This window comes from Dryobates pubescens, chromosome 24 (assembly GCF_014839835.1).
Source record: "Dryobates pubescens isolate bDryPub1 chromosome 24, bDryPub1.pri, whole genome shotgun sequence".
In the NCBI taxonomy this organism is placed as follows: Eukaryota; Metazoa; Chordata; class Aves; order Piciformes; family Picidae; genus Dryobates; species Dryobates pubescens.
In genome coordinates this window covers 7,722,933-7,748,429 of record NC_071635.1, presented here as the reverse complement: position 1 = coordinate 7,748,429, position 25,497 = coordinate 7,722,933, and the positions used below count along the sequence as shown (strand labels likewise).

The 25,497-nt window shown below is 42.5% G+C and overlaps 1 protein-coding gene across 1 annotated transcript in view; it reads right to left on the bottom strand.

Annotated features, from left to right (window-relative positions):
* FAT4 (FAT atypical cadherin 4) overlaps positions 1-25,497 on the bottom strand; it is a 149,251-nt gene that overhangs the window by 16,899 nt on the left and 106,855 nt on the right. Inside the window, exons 8-11 of the mRNA XM_009896010.2 lie at positions 21,659-21,909; positions 13,880-18,229; positions 5,415-5,519; positions 3,096-3,403 (exon numbers count right to left, since the gene is read on the bottom strand). Of these exons, the coding sequence (XP_009894312.2) occupies positions 3,096-3,403; positions 5,415-5,519; positions 13,880-18,229; positions 21,659-21,909 (5,014 nt within the window). The remainder of the gene's footprint in view (positions 1-3,095; positions 3,404-5,414; positions 5,520-13,879; positions 18,230-21,658; positions 21,910-25,497) is intronic.

The window sequence follows — 25,497 nt, the reverse complement described above, 5'->3', positions numbered from 1 at the left end:
CACTGTTACTTGCAATCTCTAAAAGCCTAACCAAAGCTCTCACTGAAGTCATCAAATCACTCCTGCTGATTTAAAAAGGGACTTTTTATGTTATTCCTTATTTAGCAAAGAAGTTTTCTCCACAGCAATTTATTAATAACAGATGCACTGCAACCACCCCTCCTACCAGCCCAGCCCTGAAGGTTGGTTATTCCTTAAAACAAATTCTCAGAAAAATAAACACAATCTCCAAATTGTACATATCAGCTTCTCATGTTTCAGCTAGATGTGTGGTACGGTTTCACAGCAAATTTAAATCAAATGTCACTTAAAAAAAATGCCTTGGTTCCTATTTTGATTTTGATTACTCTACAGGAGCTGAGCAAACAGCTATCAGTACATCATTACTCTGCAATGGCTTTTTTTGCCTCCTGCCTACAACTAAAGTCACTAACAAAGCCCTGTTGAAATCCCCAGCTTGTCCATGCTCTTTCCAAATACACACTGTGAGCTGACACGTTGTATTGACCAAATAAATTCATAGCTCTTAGCCCTAAATCATGCCCTACAGTACGCCTAAATTGCTCAATTTGCTATTTTTAATGAAAGCTTATCTCAGATTTCATTCCAGACGTAATGAGCAAAACTGCTTCTCCCAAGAAACGTCAGTCTGCAGTTCCAAAGCAGATTATAGCCTGGTATAAATGAAACAATTCATAAGAAAGAATAATAAGCTGGCTGGTCTGTATGCCATCACACACATGCATATTTTCCTTCAGAATATCAACAACAAGAAAATGAAACGAGTTTTTTGTTCTTAGCTCAATCAATGTAATCTCCCTAACTTCCATCGCTATGCGCTGTGAACGCCAAGCTACAACCCCAGCTGAAGGGCTAGATATTTGAGAGTGTATTTTACTTGGACCAGAGTTCACACAATTTATTTTCTAATGTTAGTCAAATGTTCCTGCTTGTTACTTAAGCATTGCTCCACGGTTACCTTGCCGCATTATAAGCCTTTCTACCCTGTCACTCTGCAATAGCTCAGGACTGACAACTTAATGATTTTACCAGTTTCCGATAAAATCCCACTGTGCTGTAGGAAATGACAGATTTGGAATCCTGAAGGGGGGCTATTTTATGCACTTTTGGACACCTGGGAGACATTTTTCCTACAGCAGAAATATCTAAGACAAAGGCAATTCTTTTCACATACTGTGTTGGTAAACAGCTGACGTTACGGAGAAGTTTTAAACACGAACCCAAAATCACACAAAGGTACAGCTTGTCTTAAAAGTTTGTTTTCAGCCTGGAGCATTCATAGCTGAAATGTTCTGCAAAGAGGCCTTTCTATGTTATCTCTTCTTCTATGGTCTAGCCCTCTGGCATATCTACAAGTAAAACATTTTCCTGCTCCATTCTTGTCTTAAATCTATTTCACTTGATTCATTCCAATGGTGAATGCATGCTCCTATGTTTAGCCGTTCCACTCTTATTGATAGGAACATAAGCCTAATTTAGTGCCTAAAATGGGAAGCCTGGTGCTTTTCAGGATTTAGATGAACCTTTTTTTCTTTACCATTTGGAAGCTGGAATGCAAATTATTAAGTGTCTGATATTAAGACACGTTAAAACAGTCATTACTCAGCATCACAATTACCCTTCCACTCATTTGGGTGTGTAACTCCTACAACACCCCCAACTGGATTTGCACATTCAGCTGAAGATTAAAACATTCCTCCTGCAATAAATTAAAAGAAATCAGGTGTTGCACTATGCAACTGAAATGCAGGTTCAGGCTCAAGACTAAGAGAGAGAGAAAAAAAGCACCATTTAGGAAGGTCAGGAGAGAACCCTGATCCTACAAAGAACTCTAGACCACAAAGAGTTCCTTGCTGCTCTTGGAACATTGGTGCCTATGGACACCTCATCCTGGACCTGGAGCTCTTCAGGAGGGTGCTCTGAACAGAGCAGCTTGAAAAATAAACCAGGGCTGTATCTCAGCAGCAATGCCTTCTGCAGAGGCTCGTGATGGGAGATCTCTACAAGGACTCTGAGGGAGCCATACTGGGCAGAACAGTTTATTCTTTAGTTCCCTGAATCACTTCTAGCTTGAAACACATAAAACAAAATGCAGAGCCTCGACCATATATTATTCTTATATGCCTTAAATTTCAAACATGGGAAGAATATGGGATTGCATCGACGGTGGTCATTGCTGCCTGAGAAGGGAGCTGCTGGGCAATAGTTACTGATTATGGATGGCAAATAGATTTGGTTTCATTCCTAAATCAAACACTGTGGAGACAAAAAGCTTGGCTTGAACTCAAAGAGCATTTGGTTTATGTTCTGCTATGGAAATATTATTAAAAAATGAGAAAAGAGGATAGAAAACATTTACTGGGGTGGAAAAAAAACCAGAAAGTAGGAGTGGGATCAGACTACCAGGCATATGGCAGTTGGTTGTCCCAGTCCAGTTTTTGGCAGACTTCCTCCCCTCAGATGCTTTCTGGGGTACAGAAAGAAAAGTAACTACCCTACTTCTCCCCCTCCAAAACCTTCTCCATGCAGCACCTTTGAACTATGTATACTACAGAGGAAAACCAGGCTTCCAGTCTGATGAGACTGGAAAAATCTTTCAACTAGTTCAAGGAGGTCAGGGATGCCTGGAATTTTAAGTTTGTCTGCTTCCATCTTCCAAATGCTGAGAAAAAAATTATTCTGAGGCTTTTTGTAGTTATGTAGTTACTTTGTAAGCAAGCTATGGTTAATTAGTCTTCCTTGATAATCATCCCTATAATCTGCATCGGTTAATGAGCCTTATGTGTAGTAATTTATTTCATTAATTATTCCTGGTTCTCATTTTTCACATTCAGAGTACAGGGCAGGGCACATGTTTTTTTTAATTAAACCTTATCCTCATCATCATACTAAAGAAACCATTACAGGTCTTTGAGTCAGCTGGAGTAAGACAGAAAAGAGGAAGGTTTTTTCCCCAAGCTGGGGGCTCTGCTAGCAAACACAACGTTCTTGGGTTTTATGTTCTCGTGAGTTCAAGTGAAAGCTGAATCTGCTTGGCTGCACTTGTCTAAGATTCTCATTTTAGCATTCCTTACCATTCCAGCCCTCCGGGCAATTACTGTGTGAAACTGTCCATCAGACACCTTCTTAGCTGTGGTGAGCTTGTATGTGCCACTGCCAAGGTTGTAAGAGAATCTCAGCCTGTCTTCTACAATTTCCAGGGCCAGGAACTCTGCCCGCGCTCCGGTTTGGTTGTCGTAGTTATACAGCATTAAGGCGTTACTTTTTATAGTGGCAAACTTTATGTAGATGTAATTATTGTTTGGATCCATACTGGGAAACTCCATGTAGGACAACTCTTCAAATCCATAACTGTTCAGCTCACAATGATTCCCAAAAACGCCTGCAGAAATGAAAAGTAAAATCTGGTATCAGAGAGTTTTTTCCCTTGCTGTGGTGGTGTTCTCCCAGAAACAAAGCATCGATGTGCTCCAGACTCAGCTATGATACACAGGCTCTTTAGGAAACCTCTAATGTATGATTAAAAACATGCAACTTAAACAGAGGAATCCTATTACCCACAGGTGGGGGTTTTTAAGCACATATATTTAAACTTAAAAGTTGATTTACAAATGATAATCACATCGATTGAAAAGCAAAGCACATTTCATAGAGCTCTGGTTTCTTCAGCAAACAAAACCCAAGAATTTGGCAGCTGTGTTAAATATGGTTGTTAATTATAATTGGGCATTTGTTAATGCAGCTATGGAAATAAAGCTGCAACTTCAGCTTATTTTCCCTTTTATAGCTGTTATCAGGACCGTTTCTCAATCCGTGGCTTGTCCTTGGTACTTATAATATAAGCGAATATGTGATTAACACCACAGGACAAGGGGTGAGGGTCTTCAACTAAAGGAGGGTAGATTTAAACTAGATATAAGGAAGACATGTTTTACAAAGAGTGGTGAAACACTGGAATGGGTTGCTCAGTGAGGAGATAAGAACCCTTTCTGCATCAACATACAGCTCTGGAAACATTCCAGGTCAGGCTGGATGCAGCTCTGAGCAACCTGATCCAGGTAAAGATGTCCCTGCTCACTGCAGGGGGGCTGGACTAGATGACCTCTGTATGTTCCTTCCAGACCAGAGCATTCTATGATTCCATACTGTAAGCATTATTGTTTCCTGTGTTTTTATTGAGCTGAATATTTTTTGAGCAGTCTCCGTATTTCTTTCCAGATCTTTGTCACTTAATTTCCCTTGATTTCTTTTACTGCAGTGACAATGAGAAAAAACTCACTTAATTTATGAGTATTAGCTACATTTACAATGGACTAAGACTACATAGGAAATGAATAAACTCTGAGGACATGTAAAACAAAGGAAATAAAACAGAGTAAAGAAGTCATTCCACATGTTAGTAGAAAACCATATTGAGAGGTAGTTAGAAATGTGTATTAAAAGCATAGTTTTGTTGTGAGGGGTTTCAGCATCCTTAAAACCTTGCAGATGATTTCTCAGTTGTACCTCTGGTTTTTGATTACCTGTTGCAATTACTTCATGCTTTTCTATGTGAACAATTCTAGATTAATTTGCATTCAGAACCTATCTTGCCACGACTCTATCTCGATACCTCAAAACATCTATGTTGTTTTATGCCTTTATTGGGCTCCTTCCACAAGTCAAATTTGGGATAATTAAATTCTAATGCTTAATAAACTATTTTGGCAGTACTGTATGCTTCTCTGATTCTTGGAACAGTACTCTGGCTTTGGAACTCAAAACTTATATTAATATATAACAAATTGAATGGGCAAGTACTAGGGTGGGTTAGCTAGCAAAGATGTTAGGTCAGGTTTTCTTAACCAAGCGACTAAATAGGAAAGTATCAATGTCTATTGTTGTGTTCCCCACTTGCAGAAAAATGTGGGTGCTAATTTTTGCTTATAATGCAAATTTCTCAAAAGAAAACCAAGCTCTCTCTGCTCAGTATCATCTCAAAGTCTTCTAGGTTTAACATCATGATGACTTCCATGCACTTTGCGGCAGCACAGGACACAAGGATACTGAAGTGATTTACAGTTGTCTTAACCTTCATCTCTCCTAAAAGCGTTTGTTATTCAGCAGGAGTACAAGCACTGCCTGGAGTCCTCAGTGTGTATCCCCTCTGAGATGTCACACCCCACCCTGCCACATTATTCCACCTCCTGTTGTGTTGGCAGAAATATCAGCTTCTCCCTCTTGCAGCTGGGGAAAAATGGATGAGCCAGGGAGATGACCCTCATGTGCCCACAGCCTGGGATCCATCTACACACCCTTTGGTTTCATGCAAGATAAAAAAACCCAGATAGTGATTTGAGAAATATTCACTGGGAAAAGAAAGACCAAGCAGAGAGAAGGAGCAGCATACTTACCAAAGGGGCAATGGCAGTAATACCCATCCACCCCGCTTTGGCAGGATCCACCGTTGAAACAAGGGTTGCACTCACAGTAGTTGACAGTGGAGTCACAAGTTTTCCCTGTGGTTAGGGAATAAAAGCAATTTCCAGGTCAGATTTCCAGGTCAATAGGAAAGTCAGGCTGGTATTTAAGTAATGAGCTTATGAACCAGTTTTCTGAAGGCATAGCCAAGAGGGAGGATGCCAGGGACCAGTGGTGGCTGTGGGATGGAGAGGGGAATCACGGACATGGTGCTGGCTGCTCCCAGCCCTGACCCAGCCATAACGTGTGGCCCAAGGAAATTAACTTTACTTTTCAAGTGTTTCATTCTAATCAGTTCACATAGGTCTTGGTGGTTTTCTCGTAGTTTTCAAAAAATATTTTAAGATGAATTTTTAAATTAATTGGTGTCCATAAAAGAGAGATCATGAAATAAAAGGAGATGCTGCAGTAAAAGGAACATAGTGGTGGGTTTTTTTCCCTGCTATAGAATGTACTCCATTGTGTGACTGAGATACAGACAGCCCTTGCTGGACCCTGTATGAACACAGCACACTGAACATAGGCTGCTATTGTACATTATATGATTTTTCTTACTTTTCCTCATCAATTACAACCTCCTTCCTGAGTCAGAGGGACCACAGACCTCTGGAGCAAAAAAAGCTACCCTGGTTACAAGCCTTTTCCAAGCAGACATTGTCACATGTGGTAAATATTATTCGCCAGAGAATAAACTGACATCACATCAATCATTTCAACAAGGAAGGGAACCAAGAGCAAAAGTAAAGATTTTAGCAGATGCCAAATACTGACAAGGGGATTCTTTGTACAGAACTAAAATTTTCTTTGTGTGGAAACATGAACTACAGAAGTATTGCTCTTCACTTGTACGTTACTCATTGCTTAGCTTTTATCTGTTTAGCAACACTCCCGCTCTATCCATCCCTTGGCACCTGACTTCTCCCACTGGCCAGCAGTGCCAGTCTTTGCTGCCTGCTTGGCAAAAAACTTGAAAGTATTGCCAGGAGTGTCCCTCATGCTTCTCTGCAAAAACTGGCAAAATCAGTAACTCTCTTCCAGACTCCTCTATTGCAAAGGCTGAGATAGCCTTCATAGAATCATACAGAGACCTCTCAACTAGACTCAGCTGCTCAAGGCCTCATCCAACTTAGCCTTGAACACCCCCAAGGAGGAGGCAACCACAACCTCCCTGGGCAACTCATTCCATAGTCTCACCACCCTCATACTGAAGAACTTTTTCCTAAGATCCAGTCCAAAACTATTCTCCCTGAACTTAAAACCATTCCTCCTTGTCCTGTCTCTAGACACCCTTATGAAACGTCCCTCTCCAGCCCTCCTGTAGGATCATTTTAGGTACTGGAAGGCAGCTCTAAGGTCTCCTCAGTCTTCTCTTCTCTAGGCTGAACAATCCCAGTTCCCTCAGCCGATCCTCACAGCATAGGTGTTCCAGCCCTTGGATCATCTGTGTGGCACTCACACTGATAATTACTTTATTTCTCACACCATATAATTTACACTTAAAAGGACAGCATAAACTTGTACAGAAGGTTTCCACTCTTTTATATCACATTTGTCATAATTCTTAAATCTCTCATGACAGCAATTCACAATATGCAGTTCTTAGGGACTGCTGGTCCCCACAACTGTAGAAACTCAGGACTGTGCCTTAGTAACTCTGCTAGCTCTTTCAGAATTTCACCACCTCAGCCACTCAATTAAGAAAACCTCTTATTTCCCCCCTCCTCTACTATTTTTGTTCCACCTACAGAAGTTTGCAGGCAGTTCTGTGTGAGCAGCAGCCCTCCATATGTGACCAAGCAGGATGGAAACAGAGTGCTGGAGGATTCCTGTGGTTAATACGTAACCTGTAGATTCACCATAAATCCAGGAAACATTTCCAGTGTCTGAATCTAATTATGCTTTGGGGGTATTTATTTATGTTTTATTCTCTAATGGGCATGACTGAAGGATGAGCTAACTTCTTCTGTTAAGATTTTTTTTGCTGTTTTATTTTAAAACTATGGTACATAGTACAGCTCTTTGATTTACCAGGAGAACACGTAGCAGAAGTGAGACAGAGATGCTTAAAACAGGTCAATGATGTTTCTTAGTTTTCACAAAAGCCAAGTGTAGCTAATAAGGATAACTTTCTTCTTTTTTGCAATTTGATCTAAATAAATACTCTTCTTTCTCTCAGCTAACATTAAAGCTGGCAGATTGGTCAAGTCAGCAAAAATGATGGTACATAGTTCAGGTCTTTAGAACAGACTTAGCGAGGAGAGCACAGAGCAAGAGTGAGGTAGGAATGCTTAAAACACAAACATAGAATCACAGAACCATTTTGTTTGGAGAAGACCTTTAAGATCATTGAGTCAATCTCCCCAGTCTGCTGCTAAACCAGGTCCCTCAGCACCATATCTCTGTCTCTTTTAAAGACCTCCAGGGATGGGGATTCAACCACCTCCCTGGGCAGCCTGCTCCAGTGTTTGAGAACCCTTTCAGTCAGGAAGTTTCCTCTAATATCCAACCTAAACCTTCCCTGATGCAACTTGAGGCCACTTCCTCTCATCCCATCACTTGATCTTTGGGAGATTAACACTCACCTTGCTACAACCCCTTTCTTGTAGAGACTGAGAAGCTACCCTCTCAGACTCCTCTTCTCCAGGCTAAACAAACCCCAGTTCCCTCAGCAGACCTGTTCTCCAGACCCTTTACTCTTGTTGCCCTTCTCAATAATGTTTGTTTTCACACACACACCAAAAAAATCAAGTGCAGCTAATAAGGTCTATTCATTCATGTGCAATTGGATTTAACTAGCCACTCTTCTTTTTTTCCCCTCAGCTAAGATTCGCTGAGTCAGCAGCGGAATATGGATGTTTATTTTAGCTGCACATATTTTAACCAGGGAACAGCAACATCTCTTTAATATTTAACAATTGTTTGAATAATTCATGAAACTAATAAAAGTGTGTTTGCATTTATTCCAACTGTTTTGACGTAGGGGAAGACGAATGCTCCGACTTAACAAGTCACTGGAGCTATTAAAACTAATATTTATTTAAGATGATGACGACATTTTGACTATTCTCTGCCACTCACTGAAGTGCTAAAGGCCTGGGAAAAAAGTTGATCTATTTACATTTGGAATAATGATCCAACAAAGATGTCTAAGAAGCTTCTTTTTCCTCTTTAAATGCATGTTAAGCCTGCCCATCTCAGAAAGCAGGAGTCCAGATATCAGCAGGACAAAAGCATAACTTGGGAATTATCACTCTGGTTGTTAAGTGTAAGAATGTAAGCTGAGGAGAGAAAAAGAAAGAAAGGAGTTTTAGAGAAGACTTTACCGTGAGTAGAGAATTTACACAAGTATTAGCTATTTTGAAATTTTAGAATAGAAGAGAATAAACCAGGTTGAAAAAGACATTTGAGATCATTGTGTCCAACCTATCATCCAACACTATCTAATCAACTAAACCATGGCACCAAGCACCCCAGCCAGTCTCTTCCTAAACACCTCCAGTGATGGTCACTCCACCACCTCCCTGGGCAGCACATTACAATGACCATTCTCTCTTTCTGTGAAGAACTTCTTCCTAACATCCAGCCTAAACCTCCCCTGGTGCAACTTGAGACTGTGTCCTCTTGTTCTGTCACAGGTTGTCTGGGAGAAGAGACTGACCCCCACCTGGCTACAACCTCCTTTCAGGTAGTTGTAGACAGCAATAAGGTCTCCCCTGAGCCTCTTCTTTTCCAGGCTAAACAACCCCAGCTCCCTCAGCCTCTCCTCATAGGGCTTGTGCTCCAAATCCCTCACCAGCTTTGTTTTCTCATGCACAGATAAATCATTCAAGGGACCTTACTGGACTGAAGAGGGTAAGAATTTATTCACCACTACGCATAAAAGCATCCTCACCTGAACCCAGGCCCTCAGTTTTACTGTTTTTCAGAAAGAAAATGCCAGGAGAGGTAATTCACCACAACAGCTTGCTGACTGAGGTTTTACAACATGAATTCAAAAGTAAGGTTCTGATAAACCTTTTTCCCACCTAAGTAATGTGCCTTGAAAAATAATGAGATGTGTGTGCTATCATTGCTTCCATGAGCCCATTCTCAAGGACCATTTTCACACATTTGCATTACTGCACCCTTCTCAGCTGGGGAATGATTTTATTTGAACAGCAGAAAGAATTAGGTTAATCACAGATGTTCGATTAGTGTTTCAGGGCATGAAATCCAGCCAGGGAAAAGCCAGTGCTATGGATGAGTGAGACTCCAACCCAGAGCCACCCCAGTAACACTCCAGTTCAGGTGAATGTTGCAGTTGGTTGAGATTTTAGATCTCTTTGCAGCTGAAATGTTGCAAGATTCTGGGTGTTCATTTTTGTTGCTAAACACCATGGTAATTAAGATTACCCTGGATAACTGATAACAGAGGGCAATCAGCATTTATCATTCATCACCTCAAGCTGATGAGATCACATGTAGGGGTTTAGGCAAAAATCTAACTTCCTGAGTTGTTGGGGTTTTTTAATTGCAAAATGCAACTGAAACAGATATCAGCTGAATGCTCCTGGGTCGGATTTCAGCTGATTTGAGAGTTTTTTGTGGTTCTCTTTGTCCACCTTTTAAAGTGGTTGCTCTAATATTTTAATCTCGCATTTGAAACAGTTTCACAAACCTCCATTCCTTCATCTTACTGAGTCCAGGAAAACAGGAAATGAAGGGTTCAAAGCAAGGGCAGACAACTACTGTAAATCACAAAGTATATTCCCTCCAGAAAGTGATTATTTTAAAACCAAAACCTGATCGTCATTAAGAGATGTAATTATAACAGATTGCTTAAACCCTAATGATGTTGCTCTGAGGTAATCAGTCTCTATAATCCAATTCAGGGAAAAGAATGACATTACCTTTGCAGAGTGATGAAGTGAAATGCAGCTGAAAAAACATAATAAATCAAGGAAACGTTAAGACTCTCAGTTTTCAGGTAGGCCATTATGAAGGTCTACAGCTCATGGACTCTAATTTACAGTGAACAGAGGGGCTGTCTCAGAAAATACTAATTCCTACTTTTATGCAGTACCATGTGAATATTTCTGGTTTTTTTTTTCCTTTTACCAAGCATGCAGATTCAATTATGAGACTGTATTCTCATTCCAAGAGAAGCAGCAAAGCCATGTATATGGCAAACTGAGTTACAAGGCCACTATTTTGGATGTCTCTTTCTTTTTCTTTTTGCTGAGGCACTCAAGATTTATATCCATCATGAAGCAGTTTCAAGCTCCATTTTTACATTCACTGTGGCTACCTTTAATCATATATGAATCAGAATTAAATGCTCCAGCAGCTGTGTTCCCTTTCTATTGGCAGAATAACAATGACATTGCATTCTCAGTCTGTTTTCTGACCTTTTTTTGCAGAACCTATTGAATATTAAATGTGCATGATCATAGAATCAGTAAGGTTAGAAAAGACCTCAAAGATCATCAAGTCCAACCTGGCACCCAACACCTCATGACTACTAAACCATGGCACTAAGTGCCATGTCCAATCCCCTCTTGAACACCTCCAGGGATGGTGACTCCACCACCTCCCTGGGCAGCACATTCCAATAGCTAACAACTCTCTCTAGGAAAAACTTTCTCCTCACCTCAAGTCTAAACTTCCCCTGGTGCAGCTTGAGACTGTGTCCTCTTGTTCAGGGGCTGATTGCCTGGGAGAAGAGACCAACCCCCACATGGCTACAACCACCCTTCAGGTAGCTGTAGACAGCTGTAGTCTCCCCTCAGCCTCCTCTTCTCCAGGCTAAACAATCCCAGCTCCCTCAGCCTCTCCTCATAGGGTTTGTGCTCGAGGCCTCCCCCCAGCCTTGCTGCCCTTCTCTGGACATGTTCAAGAGTCTCAATGTCCTTCTTAAATTGAGGGGCCCAGAACTGGACACAGGACTCAAGGTGTGGCCTAACCAGTGCTGAGTACAGGGCAGAATGACCTCCCTGCTCCTGCTGGCCACACCATTCCTGATGCAGGCCAGGATGCCATTGGCCTTCTTGGCCACCTGGGCACAGTGCTGGCTCATGCTCAGCTGGCTGTCAAATATGGTGTCAAATATGCTTTTGTAGGCAAAAAATGGTGCAACATACTGAATATTAATTGTGATCTTATCTAACAAGCTCTGCTGATATTCAATTCCAGAGATATCTGGGGGTTTAATTACATAGTTTGGAGCCATTTGGATTATGTCTTGATCATTTAACCTCCACACACTGAAGTAATTCGTGATTCTGCAATGGCCAACTGATTTTAAAAGATGTGACTCCCAAATAGAAAGGTCTGCCCCACTGGTAGCCTATTTTTAAGTTATTTGTTTTGACAAGGAGTTTAAGAAAGCTCATATCAGATGCCAGATTTAATTCACAGTGTGAATGAAATCCAACACTTCAAACTGTAAGAGTCTCTCATCACATTTTCTGAGTTAAAATGTCCTTCTTTTCTTGAGCTGTCACAGACAGAGCTTTATTTTTAGCTGACACAAGGGTTGAGCATTAAGATATGAGCTTTAATACCAGGAAAAAAAATCAGCTGGACACTTCTTTAATGTTTCAAATTATAAGCTAGAGGCACACTTTGCTAGAGTTAATGAAGTGTTTTGCTTCATTGCAACAGCAAACATATGCCCATGCAAGCTCTGGTGCTAACGGGCCTGAAGAGTTACAGGGGATGGGTGCCCTAGAATTATTTTGCCATGCTCCTGGCAAAATAATTTGATATACTAATATAACATGAAATAAAACCCTGCACTGCACTGGTAACTTAATTAGAACTGCTTGTCAATTAACAAGAATTGCTCCTGACCTGAGGCTCAGTAGTACATTTGTGAGGCTCATGAGAAAGATTGCATTAGTGTCCTTCATATCCACAGACCTTTCACGCTGAATATGTGTCCACTGCTGTAGCTGTGCTTTAAGTGAAGGAGTTTAACCTTTGTTATTAACTTGATTAACCTTATCCTTTGCAATAAGGTGCATCACATCTCCTGTACCCAACTGGTTAAAGAATCAAAAATAAAGGAACAATCAACCTCCTGAGCACTGGCTACAGATGAGTTTTGGTGGCAAGCCTGAATATCCATACGATAATGAGCATGGCCGTGCTGACCCAGGCTGCCCTGGGGTATCTGTGATGCAGAAATACTCCTTAGAAAAGGTAATGAAAGTCTTGCCTAATGTTCTCTGGTTAGATCTTTTTAAGCAACATTTGTAAAAAGTGGCCATAAGCACTGGTTAAAATTGTTTGGACCATCCTTAAATGTCAGTACAGGAGCAAACATCAGCCTGCTTCTCTGGGCTAAAATGCTGCTCTGTATGCAATGTGCAATAAATATGAGAGAGAAAAAACAACTCAGAAGAAGTAGGAGTGCTGCAAACATTTCTGTTCTTAATGAAAGAAAGGAATGAAAAAGGGAGAAAATATGGAACAGGCATGCTTGATCATTTTGCCTGAATTCTGCTTTTTCCCCCCATACCCTTCATCTGTTTTCTGTCTTGTACGACTGTAAGCAATTTGGGGCAGAGGCTGACTTTTTTTCCCCGCTTGGCACACTCCTAGCAGACTTGAAATGCTACCATAACATGCAGAACAACAGCAACAACAGAAAAATTATACTGCATTGGAAATGGTTTCTGCATATTTAGAATCATAAAATTATTTTGGTTGGTAAGGACCACTAAGATCAAGTCCAATTGTTAACCCAATGCTGTCAGATCACCACTAAGCCATGTCCCTCAGCACCACATCTCCACGGCTTTTAAATACCTCCAGGGATGGGGACTCCACCACCGACCTGGGCAGCCTGTTCCAGGGCTTGACAACCTTTTCAGTGAAGGAACTTTTCCTGCAGTCCAGTTTAACCCTCCCATGGTGCAACCTGAAGCCATTTCCTTTTGTCCTACCACTTGTTACTTGGGCAGTTGCAGAAAAAAGAAGGTCTTCCCTCAGCCTCCTTTTCTCCAAGTGGAACGATCCCAGTTCCCTCAGATGTTTCTCATAAAACTTGTTCTTTAGACCCTTCACCACTTTTGTTGCCCTTCTTTTGACACACTCCAGTACCTCAATGTCCTCCTGGTAGCGTGGAGCCCCAAACTGAACCCTGTATTTAGTAAATCAAAATAGCTCTTGTAAAAAATCTTTCTGTTCTAATGCAAATCTGTTAAGTGAGATTTGCCTGAGGGCAGAGCTAAAATAAAAACAACACTGTGGACACTTAAGTCATCTGAGTTTTCATAACCAAAAATACCTCATTTTGCATGACCTCTTGACCTATTGGACCTGTTCCTATTCAGACAATCTTGTAGCAAAAAGGCAGTTTCCACCCTCCTTCCATCTCTTCTGGACTGTAAGATGCAGAGAAGCAAAAGCATACCTGTATAGCCAGTTTTACAGACACAGCTGAAGCCTCCTGGGAAGTTCTGGCAGGCAGCACCATTTCTGCACGGGTGGGAAAGGCACTCGTTGATATCCCTCTCACAGGCTATGCCAGTGAAGCCCTCTGGGCAACTGCATGAGAAGCCTCCGACCAAGTTGTGGCAAGTCCCATCGTTGTGGCAGGGAGAAGGGAGGCATTCATCGATGTCCGTCTCGCACAGACTCCCATCGTAACCCGGCATGCACCTGCACACGAAGGGACGCAGTGGCTCATTGGCCACGATGATGACAGGGACACTCTCGTGACTCTTCAGAGCTGGGCTCACAGCCAGCCTCCTCAGGCAGCTCCCTCCATTCTGGCAGGGGTTCTGCAGACACCAGTCATGGTCCACGGCCTCGATCCGCACCCCGCTCTGGCGGAAGAGGACGTCCTTGATGCTCTCAAAGAAGGTGGCCACGCCGCTGGGGTTCACGTACTGGCTGTTGCCGCGTTTGACGGCTGCCATCAGGAAGGTGTGGTTGCTCTCCTCGTACAGCCCATAGAGCTGGATGGCAGTGCCCAGTCCCGTCAGCTGGGAGCTGGCAATGCGCAAGAAGTGGAGATAGTGATTGGTGAGGAAATCGTGCACGCTGGGGGCGCTCAGACGGAGCAGGATGCTGTTGTCAATGGTGGCGTTGACGAAGCCTGAGAAGAAAATTCGGATGCTGCTGGTGACAGCACCGTGCAAGCCATCGTTGCTGAGGACAGCCAGGTCAAATGTGCCATCCGTAGACCTCGCCTGCGAGTATAGCTCGCAGGTACCCCCAGGAATGCTGAAGAGGCTAGTGACTCCTGAGGTAAGGGAGCACTGGAAGCTGTCTAGCACATCTGGATCTTGTGGTTTTACATTGCCCAAAATTCCGCCTGGGAAGAGGTTGCCATAATAGTGAACAAAGATTTCTACTGTTCGGGGCTGTGATGGGTTGTCATTTTGGTCTACTACCTTGATCTGCACAGTTCCTGTGGAAGACATCTGAGGAACACCAGAGTCTCTTGTAATCACCGACAGGTAAAATTCGCTGATTTGCTCTCTGTCGATCTCTCTTGTTGTTGTCAGCACACCAGTGGTGCTAAGGCTGAAGTAGCTGGTTGCAGGGCCAGTGCTGAGCAAGTAATATGTAAAGGGACCTTGGTTTGGAGGGAGGTCAGGATCTGATGACTGCAGTGTCATCACAAGAGTCCCTGCACGGTTATTCTCCATGACTTCTCCTTGACTGGTGGACAAGGTAGGGCCGTTGTCATTGATATCTTCCAAAGTTACCACTAAAGAGGCACTTCCTGTAGCAGATGGCGTTCCTGAATCGACGGCCAGCACAGACAGATTGTACACAGGCAGAGTTTCTCGGTCCAGCTCTGCAGTGACCGTCACCTGTCCTGTCTGTGGGTTGATGGAAAAGGCACTGTTGTCATTGCCAGACCCAATGAAATAGGAAAACCTGCTCCAGCTAGGGACAGAATCTGAATCAAAGGCACTCACAAATGTGACATGGGTTCCTGGAGGAACACCCTCGCTGATTTGTATATTGTAGGCTCCTAAGGTAAAAACAGGGGGATCATTGGCATCCAGCACAGTGACATTAACAGTTACTTCATCTATATCTGCACCACGAATGCTGCCCAAGTTTTTTGCCAGGACTTTCAAAGAGATTCGTTCTTCTTTTTCTCTGTCAAGAGGTCCTGAAACGTAGATCTGTCCACTTTTCTGATCTATCTGGAAGCCCTTTTTTCTGCTGTTGCCAAAGATAAGGTAGTGGACTTCTCCATCTGTTCCCATATCACGATCGCTTGCAAAAACTTCACCTACAACAGTACCTTTGGGGGCTGCCTCAGAAACTTCAAAGTAATAAAGCTTGGACACAAAACGTGGCACATACTCATTTGTCCCTTCTAATTGGATGTTGACATTAGCAAAGCTGCACCTCTCTTCATCTGGAACATTAAAAGCCTTTACAGTTAAATGGTAACTTTGCTTTGTTTCATAATCTAAAAATCCCTGAGTGGTGATGGTTCCTGTATTGGGGTCGATGACAAAGAGGTCACTATCTGAGGACTGAAGAGCATATGCAATCACAGCATTAGGTCCAGAGTCAGCATCAGTGGCATTTAAACGAATAACAGTTGTCCCACTGGGGGCATTTTCTAACACACTGGGAAAGTAGTCCTCAGGGTTGAATGCTGGAGAGTTATCATTCACATCAACGACATTAATGGTGACACTGCAGTAACCTGTTCTGGCCACCCATCCTCCATCTGTGGCAGTAACAACCAGTTCGTGCTTTTGGTGCGACTCAAAATCAAGCGGTTTTGCTAGTGTCAGTGTACCTGTAGTTGTGTTAATAGCAAAGATGCCAGCCTCATTCCCAGAGGAAATATTGTATCTGATTAACCCGTTCATAGCTGCATCTCTGTCTCGGGCTGAAACTGTCCTGACCACTGTTCCGACAGAGTGGCTCTCTGGGATGGTTACACTCATACGGCTTTGAGAAAACTCAGGTGTGTGGTAGTTTTCCTCTGTTACTACTATTTCAACAGCTACCTCAGATGACAGTGGAGGATTGCCTTTATCCTTTGCTTTCACTTTAAATAGGAAGTTTTTGTTCAAGTCAGCCATTAGTGAAGATGACACAGAAATCCAGCCTGTACTTCTGTCCAGCCTGAACTTATTAGTTTTGCTTTCCTCAGAGATAAAGTACTCCACTTCAGAATTCAAGCCAAAGTCTTTCTCATCCACTGCAGTAACTTTGATTAAGTTTGTACCAACCCTCACATTCTTAGTAACAGGAGTAAAGTATTTAGGAGCAAGGAACAGCGGCGCGTTGTCGTTGCTGTCTACTACGTTAATGGTGACGGTTGTCTCACTCATTAATGGAGGGCTGCCTCGGTCTGAAGAAGTAACGATGAAGCTGTGCCGGTTGATGTTGACATTGCTTGAACCGCTGGAGTTTTGGTACCTTAAATACTGCTTGTTGAAAATTTCCCCTGTGGTTGCATTAATTCGGAAGAACTCAGACTGGGATTTTAAGAAGTAGAAGACTTGGCCGTTTGACCCTTCATCAGGATCAGTAGCTGAAACTTGGGTGACCTTCAATCCAATCCCAGGAAGCTCAGGGCACTCCAGGTAATAGGATGGCTTTGTAAATCGTGGGGCGTTGTCATTGACATCCGTCACAAATATAGTGACATCTGTGCTCACTGTCCACCCAGAGTCGTGTGCAGAGACTCTGATTCTGTAGCGGTCTGTGTCCTCCCTGTTTAGTGGTCTGCTGACAGTGATGTCCCCAGTGCTGGGATTTATGGTAAATGGGAGACTTGTATCCCTTATGGAATACCTACTGACTGCATTCACCCCGATGTCTTCATCTGACGTTGTGACTTGGGTTACTGTAAAACCCAGAGGTGCATTTTCAGGCACGGAAGCACTGAATATCTGGGAAAACCTCGGAGCATTGTCATTTTCATCTAAAATATTAATGATAACTTTGACGGTTGTGCTCTGGAGCGGGGTGCCTTTATCTGAAGCTTTTACGGTTAGTGTGTATCGGGACAATTTCTCCCTGTCCAAGGGCCTGACACTTCTGATCTCACCAGTTGCTCGATTGATACTGAAACTATTTTCTGTATTGCCCTCAATTATTTCATAATCTAGCTGTCCATTCAGACCACTGTCCCTGTCGACAGCAGCCACAGTCAGTATCCTCCGTGGGGACAGGTTCTCCACTATTTCTGCAACGAAGGGATCTTGCTCAAACTGCGGTGCATTATCGTTGATGTCTATCACCGTCACTTCTAGTTTCTTATACGAGGAATAGGGAGGAAAGCCTGTGTCTCTGGCCTCAATCCAAACCACATATTTCTGTATGGCTTCAAAATCTAAAGCCCGTCCAATGGAAAGCTGTCCTGTTGCCTGGTCGACCAGAAAGGTGCTACCCAGGTTACCACTGGCAATGTAGTAAGACAAGGAGCCTCCTCTGGCTGAAGAGCCAGAGACAGTGGTGACAAGCGTGCCAACTGCTTGGTTTTCAGGGAAGGTGAAGGTCTCCTGATCCGCCTGAACACGAGGAAATTCTGCTTTGTTCACAAACCTCACGGTGACGGTTGTGGAGTCTGTCTTGGGGTACCGGCCGCCGTCCCTCACGTGAACAGAAATGGTGAGTTCAGACTCCCCTGCCAGCGGGTTTGCAGCCAGGATCGCCCCCCTGGCTGGATCAATGTGGAATTTCTCAGAGTTCTTCCCCACAAGGGAATAATGGAGCTCGGCGTTGGATCCAGCATCCGCATCGGTGACAGTGACAGCAAACACGAATGAGCCTGAAACAGAGAATGAGGTTAGGGCAGATCTTTAATGAATGTGCCAGCTGCAGAAAGCTGATGCCACTTTTTCACTCAGAAGCATGTCCTGGAGCAGTGTGCTCTTCCTGACACTGCTCTGTGCTTTTTCCCCCCCAAGATGACAGTGTGTGAGGCCACAAGACTTGGACATGGACAAAAACAATGTGGGTTTGAAAAGGAGGTCACGGTGCATTCAGAGAAATGCATGTACAAAATAGGACAGAATCACAGAATGGTTTGGCTTGGATGACCTTTCAGTCCCCCTGCAGTGAGCATCTTCAACTAGATCAGGTTGCTCAGATCCCCTGTCCAGCATGACCTTGAATATTTCCAGGGATGGGGCTTCTACCACCTCTCTGGGAAACCTGTGCCAGGGTTTTACCACCCTCAGCATGGTTTATTTTTTTACCTTATAGCCAGGCTAAATCTTTCCTTATTCTGTCACAATGGGCTCTGCTAAAAAGATCACCCTCATCTTTGTCATAAGCCTCCTTTAAGTACTGAAGGGCCAGAAGGTCTCCCTGGAGCATTCTCTCCAGGCTGAACAGCCCCAACTCTCAGCTTTTCTTCACAGCAGAGGTCTTTCATCCCTCTGATCATTTTTGTGGCCTCTTCTGAACATGCTCCAACATCTCCATGCCCTTCTTCTGCTGAGAACTCCAGAGCTGGACACAGTACTCCAGGTGGGGTCTCAAATCTAATTTAATGCCTGGTATGTCTTTCAAATTTGACACTGTCCAACCAATTTGCAAAACACTCAGCTGATGTATTACTGGTACCAAAAGTTAGGAAATAGCCACTCCTGTACAAAAATCGTGCTGTTTTCAGCCTCTTAAGGCAAAATCATTTACAGGCCAGAATGACTTTGACAGCGTCCCCTTAAAACTATACTTCATGTCACTATTTGTCATGTGCAATGATTTGTACTCCAGAGGGAGGAATATTTAGACAAGAACTGTATTCAAATCCTTGTGAAAAAGGTTGAAAAAAAATAAGATTTTTGCCTCAGTTAAGCATATTATATTAATTATTATTATTATTACTAGTTCTGCCTTTTAAACTTGATGAAAGCTAACAAGGAAATAAAGCTTTTTCTTTCAAACTGCACACCAGCTATTCTGTGATTGGCATGAAAACAAAGGTGCTGATCAAGTTACAAGGGTTTGTTCATTTTTTTGGGGGGACAACTATTCAAGATAGCGGATATTGGCTTGCAACAAACTTTGTTTTGCTTTTTAATGGACACCATGCTTGCTAGCAAGCTCATTGTCAACAACCTGTCAAAATAAAGTGACAAGATATTAATATTTCCTTTGAAATGGAAGTGAACTATCACCCAAGGAAGCTGCAAATAAAAAGTGCATTCATCCCTAGATTTTTTTGCCAAGTTAAAACCAGATTAGATTAAACACAGCTTAGATTTTCTATATGTTTCCAGTCATAAAGTGTTTTGAACAAAAAGCATTCAAAAATATATTACCAGAAAACTGAGACTCATAGAATCAATAAAGTTGGAAAAGACCTCAGAGATCATAAAATCTAACCTGTCAAACAACACCTCATGACTACTAAACCATGGCACCAAGTGCCACGTCCAATCCCTTCTTGAACACCTCCAGGGATGGGGACTCCACCACCTCCCTGGGCAGCACATTCCAATGGCTAACAACTCTCTCTGGGAAGATCTTTCTCCTCACCTCGAGCCTAAATTTTCCCTGGTGCAGCTTGAGACTGCGTCCTCTTGTTCAGGGGCTGATTGCCTGGGAGAAGAGACCAACCCCCACATGGCTACAACCTCCCTTCAGGTAGCTGTAGACAGCAATAAGGTCTCCCCTGAGCCTCCTCTTCTCCAGGCTAAACAACCCCAGCTCCCTCAGCCTCTCCTCATAGGGCTTGTGCTCGAGGCCTCTCCCCAGCCTTGTTGCCCTTCTCTGGACACATTCAAGAGTCTCAATGTCCCTCTTAAATTGAGGGGCCCAGAACTGGACTCAGTACTCAAGGTGTAGCCTAACCAGTGCTGAGTACAGGGGCACAATGACTTCCCTGCTCCTGCTGGTCACACTATTCCTGATGCAGGCCAGGATGCCATTGGCCTTCTTGGCCATCTGGGCACACTGCTGGCTGTCAAGTAGTAACTTGAGTTAAACCTGTGTACTCCTCAGAAGTGAATTTAAAGAAAGGCCCCTAAAAGAGCCCCACAAAGGCACTGTGCTCTAGTCAGACTGCAGAGAGATTCACCAAGGCCATAATAAAATAATTTCATAATGTTGTTCTGGAAACAAGGGAAGAAACGTAAACAAATTTATTCTTCCATAAAAAGGAGAAGTATTTGCAATTGTTTATAATTTAGAAAGAAAATCCAAGGCATGGAAATAAGCCCTTTTTTGTTTTTTTTAAATATGTTTTAATTCTTTTAGAGGAAATTTTGTTTTGTGAACTGTTTGTCTTGGAATCCTCCCTGCAGGATCACACATCCACGTATGTGCACGCACGTGAAAACACACAGTGCTTCCACAGCCAACCTGCACTTTGCTGCACAGCCACTGCACTTTGCTGAACACAGTAATCTTATTGTAAATTTGGTGATCATCTTATAAAATCCTTTTACTCTTTGGAGATAGCAAAGGACCCAGTATTAGTTTATTTGAAATCCTGGGGGGGCAAAAAAGCCCAGCAACTCAAACCAGCAGACTACTTCAGCAAATTCTCTCCATCCTCATGCCAATGCACAGAGTCTCCCCTCTTTCCCCTTGCCATGCCAATTCTACAAATGGAAAATATTAGTATTTTGGATGTGCTCATTTCTAATGTATTTATTTATCAGGACTGCTTAAACATAAACTGAATCAGAAGTGAATTCCTGCGTCGAGCGAAGTTACTTTAATTTGGCTGCAGGTTCCACAAAAGGAAAGTTGCTGCTTGGGGCTATATTTATTTTATTTTACTTCACCATTTGGCCCAAAGAAAGGCAATGTAATTTGCATCTGGTAGAGATGTGGCCTTGTGGGAAGTAATTGACACAATCCTCTGTAAAAATTGCCCAGAGCAGAAAACAAACATCTACATGCAGGAGACATTCAGAGGGGGGAAAAAAAAAGCAGCCATTGCCTTCCTAATTCTAGCAAAATAATGTAATGGCTTAGTTGAGTGGATGCTCACTTCCACTGTGTCTTCCTTATATCACAGCAGGAAAATAATTGATTTTGGATGGAAGGAACAAACTGAAAACAACTGCCAAATTGTGGGTGCTATATTGAGCCTTGCCATTATTCATTCTCATGCAACAGAAATATAACAAAACCTGGAGAACAGCTGCAGAGGAACATCTCAGAAACATTTCTTATGGCATAGCTTTGCCTTCTGCTAAGATACCTGAGATATCCCAAGTGCTGCCACTGATCAAGTTACCTGAGGTCGTGGGTGATGGCACATGAGTGACGTAGGGATGGTGTTGAAATTTGGGTGGGTTGTCGTTGACATCCGCAACGGAGACAAGCACGCTGGTGGAACTGGAGAGAGCCTTGGGGAAGCCCCCATCGCTTGCCACGACCACCAGAGTGTAGTTCTCCCTCATCTCTCGATCGAGGAGAGCACTGGTGATGATCTGTCCTGTTGATGGGTTGATTGTGAATTGTGAATTGCCACCAGTAAGCCGATAGCTGGTTGAAAGAAAAAACAAGGAAGAATGTGATCACTGTTTCCTAAGGGAGCTTGCTGCCTTAAGGCAACAATTTCCTACGCTCTTCAGACCATCACGCAGATGGGTAACATGGATCCCCATGGATTTTCTCCTATCTGTCCACCTGTCTTCACCTTTTTTCTGTTCCATATTCCAAGATCTGTCATAAATGACTTTTCTGGTGCTTCTCAAATGTAGCTTGATAGATTTCTTGTATCCATACAGAACAAGTCTCAATGATATGGGAATCACAGAATAGTTTGAGTTGGAAGGAACCTTAAAGATCATCCAGTTTCCCTCCACTCTGCTCTTATGAGACCCCACCTGGAGCACTGCATCCAGTTCTGGTGCCCGCAGCATAACAGGGACATTAAATTGATGGATTTGGTCCAGAGGAGGGCCACAAAGATGATCAGAGGGCTGGAGAACCTCCCCTATGGGGACAGGCTGAGAGAGTTGGGGCTGTTCAGCCTGGAGAAAAGGTGGCTCTAGGGTGTCCTTAGAGCAGCCTTCTAGTACCTGAAGCAGGAGAGCCGGGGAGAGACCCTTTACAAGGGCTAGTAGTGACAGGATGAAAGGGAACACCTTTAAGGTCCCTTCCAACCCCAATCCATTCTATGAATCTACAAATCTAGTTTGGCAGTGACACCTTCCACTAGACCATGGTGCTCAAAGCCTTATCCAACCTGACCCTTGGTTACCATTATATTTTTTGTTAATTCAGATAATGGGTTTTTTACAAAACAAAGGAAACAAAAGGTGGCTTAAATGAATAATTCAGATAGAGAGTGTTATAACCCCAACCAAACCAAGCACAGCTGTGATTAACATTGCTTCTTCAGAGAAGCCTGATGCAGCACAGTCAGCAGCTTTTCTGAGGAATATGATTTTATGAACAACTCACAGGAAAATGGCTTTTAAGACAGAAAGCAATACTCCCTTCACCTTTTTTTAAATCAGAACAGTTTATGACAGAAGTAATAACAAAGGCCAGAAGCTTTACCTAGAGGACTGACAGCCAGCCTGTGTAATAAGCTGTGGCAACTTCTCCTGCTCAGTCATTAATTGCTACAGAATGCCATGAGCATTCTTTAATTGCTTAATTATGATATAATGTGATGGCCATATGTGATTATTCTCCAGCCACAGCAATGTGTATCTAGGGTGGAAAGAATGTGCACAAAGCCAAAAGCACCACTTAAATCTCCCTAAATACCAGCAGGCAAACTTCATCTGTGATGTACAATATTTTAACCCCGTGTGAGGTGATGCAGAAGATAAAGACTTTCTCTTCTGTATTTCCACATGCATAGAGCAGCTACTGCTTTAGCTTTGGAAAGATGACATTACAGCCCTCTAAAAAGAGTTGAAAAATAAAGAAGAATAAAGATAAATTAAATTTGCCACAGGATAGTCTGATTTATATCTGAGCATCACTGCATGCAAACCAACTGGACAAGGCAAGTGTGTCCCAGCAGAGTTACCAAAAAAAATCTAAATCCAAGCCACAAAAATAAGACCCAAATGAAAAAACAACCCCAAACTCCCCAAGCTTCAAAACTTCAATGATGAAAACTGGCATAAAGACTGCATAAAGACTGCTCAGGTGTGCACTGACTGTAACAACTCCATCAGCCTTTTATAGTGACCAAAACCAAGAGAAGAGCAGCTGGCATGTCTAGACGTGGAGGTTCCTTCCAACCCAAACCATTTGATGCTTCTCTGGTTCTATATTAAAGATTTGCATTACTTTGATTGCTGAATCTGGACAAATTCTCTCCAAGTCAAACAAAGCATTTTCCTGAGTCTAAAAAGTGTAAAACAAAACCTGAAAACTCCTTAAAAATATCTACTTTTAAAAAGGAATGAAATAGTTTTATCAACTATTCTACTACAAAGTACTGAGTGGAAGACTAAGACTAATGGCAGAGATACGAAACCAATGCAACCACACTAAAGAAATCCAAGAGCACCCTGATAATGTCTGATTATGCAATGTGATCACACAATCATTCCTGCTTTGTATGGAATTCTTTTTTTCTAAAGGAGCTTGCCAGAAGCAGTTGCTTAGGGTAAGAGTGAACAGAACTAAAAGCTTCATTGTTTCACAAATTAATAAATAGCAATTTTGGAGGCTTTTCAAATATTTAAAGATACCAAAACATTGAGTATCTATTTTGGGCCTGTAGCTATCTGGAAAGAAAATGAGACAGCATTTTATACACACTCGCTTTGACACAACATAGCTCTGGTTTGTTTCGCTTCCTTTTCTTAAAAAGGAAAAATAAGTGACAGCCACAGGAATATTCTTCTGCACTTTGCAGAGTGAACTGAGGTGATCTAACAAAAGTAAAGCAAGAAGTTACTTTTCTATTCTGTTTTGTGAGTCTGGAAACACAGATGTTTGAAGCCACAATAGTTAAATGTGCTGAGATGAGCGATTAATAACTAATACGAATCTGCTTTCTATTCCAGTTGCAATAAATCAGTGGATAAGCTTCAGCTTGTCACTGCCACTCAGCATCTTCATTACTCTTCTCTGTGAAACTGGGAATAGCCAGTGTTCAGCCCAGTGCCTAGCTGAGCTGCATCAACTGAGCTCTGCAAACCACTTGGCATCTAAAGCAATAATGACACATTCTAGCTTTTTACTGAATGGGATAAATTTTATGCCTTGCCTTGTAAAATTTTCCTTCTAAACTGAAGACATTAACTGACCACTGCTTGACCAAGGAACATACTGGCTTTCAGTGGAAGTTACTGACTACATGACAAGATGTGAAGGCAGCAGCAAGGCAGGTTGTAGCTGTGTGGACTGTTCAGTGGTCTGCAGCATCACATGTGAAGTGTGGATTAGCATGTTGGGTGATGGCACACAGTCTCAAGCTGCACCAGGGGATGTTTAGGCTGGAGGTGAGGAAGAAGGTCTTCACAGAAAGAGTGCTTGGCCATTGGAATGGGCTGCCCAGGGAGGTGGTGGAGTCACCATCACTGGAGGTATTCAGGAAGAGACTTGATGGGGTGCTTGGTGCCATGGATTAGTTGATTAGATAGCGTTGGATGATAGGTTGGACTTGATGGTCTCAAAGATCTTTTCCAACCTGGTTAATTCTAATCTATTCTATTCTAAATATGGTTGTCTAATTTATTACAAATGCATAGGTCTGGAGAAGCAATCATCTCAACTACAGTTAGGTTTGAAAAACTATTTAAGGTTCAAAAGAAGATATTGAAGCCTTCCTCAAACATATGTATGCTATTACAAAGTTAACACCGGTTTGGACAAATTTATGCAAAAAGGGTGAAACTGATTTCCAGATTTGCCTACCATAAAAATTAAAGTTTAAAGATGATTGGAGCTGCAAAATACATTCTGCAGTTTTCTCAGGGTGCATAGCTTCGTATGAACATAACTGAAAAAAGAGATTTTGCTACTTAACTGTGCCCCAAAGTCAGCTTTTGCAGCAAATGTGTTTCTTACAGCTGATGTTTGTGTATGCATAAGTACTTGATGGCTGTCTATATCCTATTCCTTTCTACAGAGAATCCATACATAAACACTGCAAGC